General features: G+C 67.9%; 1 protein-coding gene across 3 annotated transcripts; it reads left to right on the forward strand.

The window, feature by feature from the left end:
• The first annotated feature begins 6 nt into the window (after positions 1-6).
• Positions 7-5,589, forward strand: FAM189B (family with sequence similarity 189 member B). 3 transcript variants are annotated; one of them, XM_014961265.1, is made up of 12 exons: positions 7-525; positions 1,209-1,265; positions 1,429-1,539; positions 1,728-1,853; positions 1,948-2,055; positions 2,240-2,400; positions 2,522-2,621; positions 2,708-2,792; positions 2,910-3,488; positions 3,717-3,782; positions 3,994-4,256; positions 4,821-5,589. In XM_014961265.1, the coding sequence occupies exons 1-12, from the start codon at positions 307-309 to the stop codon at positions 4,989-4,991; spliced, it is 2,046 nt and encodes a 681-aa protein (XP_014816751.1). In that variant the 5' UTR covers positions 7-306; the 3' UTR covers positions 4,992-5,589. The 3 variants fall into 3 exon arrangements, with proteins under 3 accessions (XP_014816751.1, XP_014816750.1, XP_014816752.1); XM_014961264.1 differs by having other exon boundaries at positions 3,714-3,782; positions 4,821-4,991; XM_014961266.1 differs by lacking the exon at positions 1,209-1,265 and having other exon boundaries at positions 3,714-3,782.
• Positions 5,590-5,595: the final 6 nt, after the last annotated feature.

The following is a 5,595-nucleotide window of genomic DNA, read 5'->3' on the forward strand; positions in this document are numbered from 1 at the left end:
GGGGCCCGGCACTGGAGGGACGGCGAGGGAGGAGGAAGCCCCGGGGCCGCTCTCTCCGGCCGGGATGCGAAGGTAGCGGCGAGGCCGGTTGCGTTCCCAGCGGACCTTCTGGCGGCCGCCAGTCCCGCCGCGGGGGGCAGGGAAGAGCCTCCGTCAGCATCCTCCGGGAGGCGAAAGGTGGAGCCCGGCCCGTTCCTGCGGAGCGTCCGTTCCTGCTTCCCCCGGGCCGGCACCGTCCTGGCGCGGTGCCGGTGGCTGCCCCGGGGCTCTGGGGCCGGCTGCCCCCGTTCACCCCCCGAGGCAGCCATGCCCTCCCCCAGCGACTCCAGCCGCTCGCTGACCGGCCGCACGTCTCGCAGCCTCACCCATCTCCGCGTCCAGCGGACCTGGCTGCAGATCCTGCTGGTGCTGGGCTTCATCCAGCTGATCCTGGGCGTCCTGATCGTCACTTTCAGCCTGGTAGCAGCCACCATCACGCCCTCCGCCAAGATCCGGCACTCCTGCCCGTCCTGGGCCGGCTTCTCGGTGAGTCTGGGGCAGCATGTGGAGGGGTCCGGCACAGACCTGCTCCGCTGGGTCCGTACAGCTCCCTGGATGCTGAATTTGCCGCCGGTCCCAGGGGAGTGCAGCCCCGCTGCTCCCCCACCCTCTGCCTGTAGCTGCCGTGGTGCATTGTGGGACAATCCCAGGGGTTCCCCCAGGGTGACTCTGTGAGGGATGGGGACCCCCGGAGCCGTAGGGGTGTCTGCCCGGGGTAGGCACTGAGGTGACATGCTTCTGGGAAAACCCTGAGTAGGTCTGTGCCGCTGCAGGCAGGGAGGGGTGTGTGCGGTGCTGCAGTGACGACAGGACGGGGAACACCCTGCCCTGCTCCCCGCTGAGCGGTGGTTGCTCTGCCTGCGGCCGTGGGGTGAGGGCAGGACCCTGGCAGGCCTGGGGTCCCCCAGCAGTGACCTCGTGGCACGGATCCTGGCCCAGGTTTGCTGCCCGGCATGGAGCTGCCTGCATTCCCCAGGCTCTCCAGTGCTCTGAATCAGCAGTTTCTCCAGGCTTGCGGCGCCGAGGCTGCCCCTACAGCCCTGCTGCTCCTGGGCCGGCAGGGCTATAGGGCTGGGGAGGGAGTCTGTCCAAGAGCAGGGGCTGCTCTGGGCCCCACTGCCTGGCAGAGTCCCCTCCCTGTCCTCACCCCTGGGCTTGTGCATCTGCAGCTGGCACTGTCTGGGCTTGTCGGCATCGTCTCCTGGAAGCGGCCACTCACCCTGGTGGTAGGTGTTTGGGGGGACCCCTCCACAGACAGGGGTCCAGGCTGGGGAGGGTGGTGCGGGGGGAGCAAGCGGCCACAGATGCCCCAAGATGTGCAGCTGCCATGCGTCGGCTCCTCGCTCCGCAGCCCTGCCCGGCTGGCAGCTCCTCTCCTCCCCTCTGCAGATCACCTTCTTCACGCTGCTGTCGGTGCTGGGTGTCATGCTGAGCCTCGCCGGGTCCATCCTGTCCTGCCAGAACGCGCAGCTGGTGAAGTCCTTGGAGGCCTGTGAGAGGGTGAGGCTGGCCAGGGGCTGCTGCAGTGCCCCCATGCACCCAGACAACTGAGCTCAGCTTGCCCCTGGCTGCAGGGCTCTGGGGACTCGGGGAGCTGTGAAACGGGGCGCTGACAGTGGGATGTACCAGTGGCTCTCAGGGGAAGAGTGTGGTGTCCAGAGATCCCTCACAGTGTTCCTTGTCCCCAGGAGAAGGATTCGTGTGTCTGCTGCCAGGCCCGCTCTGAGCCCCCACCCGCCTCCTGCAGCCGGCAGAGTGAGATGCTGACCATGTTCCCCAACCCCGACTGCTGGAGCATCCGTGTGGCGCTCAAGGTGCAGGAACTGGGCAGGTGCAAGGGCTCCCTGGGGAGCGACCATGCACCCCACCATGCTCTGCGGGTCCACAGCTCACCTCGCTCCTCCCCAGGATCTCCTCTTCAGTGTCTGTGGCTTGACTGTTCTCTCCACCATCATCTGCACGCTCTCCGCGGTTGTCTGTTGCATCCAGATCTTCTCCCTCGACATAGTCCACGTGGTGAGTCGCAGCCCTGGCCTAGGAGCAGACATGAGGCAGCACTCCCAGGCTGGAAGGGAGGGGGGCAGGGGTCCCAGGGCAGCACCTGGCCCGGGCTGGATGCAGGTTAAGGCCTGGGGCACACATCACTTGCCGGATCTCTGGACAGGGGGTCCCAGCTCTTCTTCCTCCACTCTTCCTGCAGCTGGTCCCCCAGCGCTCGAGCTCTGTCACGCTGGAATGCACATCCCCCCCTGACACCTTTCTGCAGAGCATGATGGACTTTGAGGAGTTTGTCCCCCCGGTGCCACCACCCCCCTACTACCCGCCCGAGTACACTTGCAGCTCCGAGACAGATGCGCAGAGGTACCTGCCTGGGAGTGGGGCTGGTGGAGCGGGGCCACCGTGGTGCAGGAGCTGGGGGTCTGTTTGTCCCCAGGCAGGGTTTGTCCCACCTGACGTGGCTTTTCTGCTCTTGCCTGCACAGCATCACCTACAACGGCTCCATGGACAGCCCCGTGCCCCTCTACCCCACCGACTTCCCCCCCTCCTACGAGACTGTGATGGGACTGCGGGGAGACAGCCAGGTGGGAGCCGGGGGGCTGCGGGCAGGGGAGGGCCGGGCAGGGCTGGGCTCCTGCTCTGTGCGTGCCCTGACCGTGCCGTCCTGCAGGCCACCCTGTTTGACTCGCAGCTCACGGACGGCTCACACGCCTGCACCTGCGACCGTGTCCCCTCCATCGTGCTCAGCGGAGAAGGTGAGCCTGCCCCACTGGCGCTTCTTGGGCTGGAGCCTCAGCACGATGGCAGAGGGCTTGTGGGGCGACCAGCCCTTCCTGGGTAGTCTTCACCCACGCCTGCTCCCCTCCCTGCAGTGTCCATGGACAGCGGGTCCCTGATCATGTCTGAGATCATGGACATCCCTGGGGACAGCAGCCCCTCAGAGGACTCGTGCCTGCTGGAGCTGCAAGGCTCCATGCGCTCCGTCGACTACGTGCTCTTCCGCTCCATCCAGCGCAGCCGCGCCGACTACTGCCTGAGCGTGGACTGCGTGCAGTGCAGCCACCACGCGCGCAGCCCCACGCTGGGCTTGCAGGGCCCCTTTGAGGAGCCGCCCCAGCCCCGGGTGCGGGGGGAGCGCTCCTACTCCTGCTCCACGGCGGAGCCCGGCCTCGATGGCGTCTTGGTGGGGGGAGCCGGCACCCACAGCTGCAATCGCCTGGAGGGGCTGGCCCGCTGCGTCGGCCCCTGCTTCCCTGAAGTGCGCCTCAAGGAGAAGGGCTCTCTGCAGGCTCGTGGGGATGGCCGCTCGGTGGGGCCCGGTGCCAGCCGCCTCTGCCACCCGCGTCGCAACAGCGAGACCTCCTGCCCCTCGTCCCCAGCCCCGGGGCTGAGCCAGCGCCCGCTCGTGAGGTCGCACAGTGACCCCGGCGTCCTGACGGCCGGCCATGCTGGTAGGTGACAACGGCTGCTGGGATGGGGACGTGCGTGCAGCGGTGTCTGAGTGGTACAGCTGGGACATGCCGTGGGCTGCGTTTGCCTGTGGCCATGGGGGGATTAGAGCCGGTCTCAGGTTGTCCCAGGAGGATGGGGGGGCAGAGGGGTGCCAGGGCTGGTGCTGGGGGTCTGCACAGCAGCGCGGGGCATTGCCAAAGCCTGAGTGCTCTTTCTGCTTCCAGCAGATTTCAGGGAAGTACTTTATACCAAAGCACTGGAGGACACTGAGTCCAACTCCTCTGCGGATACAGGTCAGGGCACTGGGCTGTACTGGGCGATACAAAAAGGTGGGGGGAACATTTCTGTAGCCCTTTGGGGATTGGGCTCACCCCACTGGGGCTGGGATGATGGAGACCCATGGTAGTACCGCTCCTGCCAGCTGGGGAGGGGAGACAGCAGGGACTGCGGGGGCAGGTCCCAGCAGGAGAAGTGTCCTGGCATCTGATGGCAGCGTCTGCGCAGGGCTGTGCTCAGAGGCCTGCCTGCTCCGCCGTTCGCACTGTGACTCCCCCCGACTGCTCCGGGCTGGCTCAGCGGGGAAGAGCAAGCTGCTGCCCTCCAAGAAGGTGACGCAGCAGCTGTCGAAGACAACGACCCGCTCACTGGGGGACCTCAAGGTCTGCCGGGGCACCCGTGGGCTGGTGGCCAGGTTCCTGCAGAGACCCAAACGCAGCCCGGCAATCGGCATGGAGGTGCCCGGGCACAGCTCCCAGGGGCACAAGCAGGTGAGCTCTGGCAGCCGTGGTGCCCCTGGGGACAGGGGTAGCTCCTCTTCCCCGGGGAGCCCCATCCACACCCCCTCCCTCCCTCCCTCCAGTCCCCACCGGCACCTCCAGGCTAGCCCTTCCAGGGTCTCCTACCTACCATCGTGTCAGCACCCCTGCTGCGGGCAGGGGCTGCAGGCAGAGCCTCCTCCCTGGGGCACTGTCCTTGCCCAGCCCTTCTTGATATGGCAGCCCCTTCCCCTCGGCCCCCACCAGAGCCCTCGGTGGGAAAATCGTGCATGTCGCAATGGCTTTGGCTTTGCCCCTGAGTCACCGCAGCCCAGAGGCAGTTGCTGGGACATCCCAGCCTCGGCTTATGGGACACTGAAGACCTTGCGCAGCCCAGGAGGCCCTGACGGGAATAAGCCCATCCTTAATGACAGCGTACATGTGTGACACATGCCTCCGGCATCACGCCTCTGCCATCCCTCGCCACCCCTGCCATCGTGCCCCGCACGCCCGCCCAGCTGCACCCCGGGCAGGGGTGCTGGCTGCAGGGCTGCAGCCTGTCCCCGGGGGTTGCAGGTTCCCTGGAGCGCCTGGCCAGGAGCAGAGCGGCCCCACGAAGGCATCCACCTGCAGAGCTGCGGGGACCTGAGCTCCACCTCGTCCCTGCGCCGGCTCCTGTCCGCCCGCCGGCTGGAGCGCAGCCGCCCACGGAGCCTCAGCGGGACCTGCAAGGAGAGCGCGCTCTGACGGTGCAGCCCTCGCTGCTGCAGGGACCCTCCCGGTGCCCTGGTGTGGAGACGGGGTCCTGCTCTGGGACAGGACCCTCAGACATTGCTTAGACGTTGCTGCTGCCCCGGTGGGGCTGGGTCCTGTGCCGCTGCCCCTGGGGGACCTCGGCTGGGCCAACCCGAGGGGCTGGTCCCCTGGGGTGTCTGCTGGGGGGCCGAAATGGTTGTGCCGGTCCCCTGCCCTGTCCCCTCTGCCAGCTGTGCCTGTCCCCTGTCCTGTGTTCCCCTGCGCTGGCCGTGCCTGTCCCTCACACTGGCTGTGCCTGGTCCCCTGTGCTGGCCATGCCTGTCCCCTGCCCTGTCCCCTCCGACACTGGCCATGCCTGTCCCCTGCCCTGTCTCCCCCTGTGCCATGCCTATACCCTGGCACAGCCGTGCCTGTCCCCTGGGATGGCCATGCCTGTCCCCTGCCCCCGGCCGTGCCTGCCCCCTGCCCCGTCCCCTCCTGCGGTGCCTGTCTCCCCCAACACCGGCCGTGCCTCTTCCTTGTGCTGGCCATGCCTGCCCCTGCCCTGCCCCCCCGCGCCGGCCGTGCCTGGCCCCTGGCCCCTGGCCGGTCCCCG

Source organism: Calidris pugnax, unplaced genomic scaffold (genome assembly GCF_001431845.1).
Source record: "Calidris pugnax isolate Ruff unplaced genomic scaffold, ASM143184v1 scaffold371, whole genome shotgun sequence".
Taxonomy (NCBI): domain Eukaryota; kingdom Metazoa; phylum Chordata; class Aves; order Charadriiformes; family Scolopacidae; genus Calidris; species Calidris pugnax.

What these genes read in the sequence shown, in the direction of transcription:
- FAM189B (XM_014961264.1), top strand. Translation starts at nt 307, where the DNA reads ATGCCCTCCCCCAGCGACTCCAGCCGCTCGCTGACCGGCCGCACGTCT. An exon ending in CCTTGGAGGCCTGTGAGAGG is followed by an intron (nt 1,540 to 1,727) that starts GTGAGGCTGGCC and finishes CCTTGTCCCCAG; the next exon opens with GAGAAGGATTCGTGTGTCTG. An exon ending in GCATCCGTGTGGCGCTCAAG is followed by an intron (nt 1,854 to 1,947) that starts GTGCAGGAACTG and finishes GCTCCTCCCCAG; the next exon opens with GATCTCCTCTTCAGTGTCTG.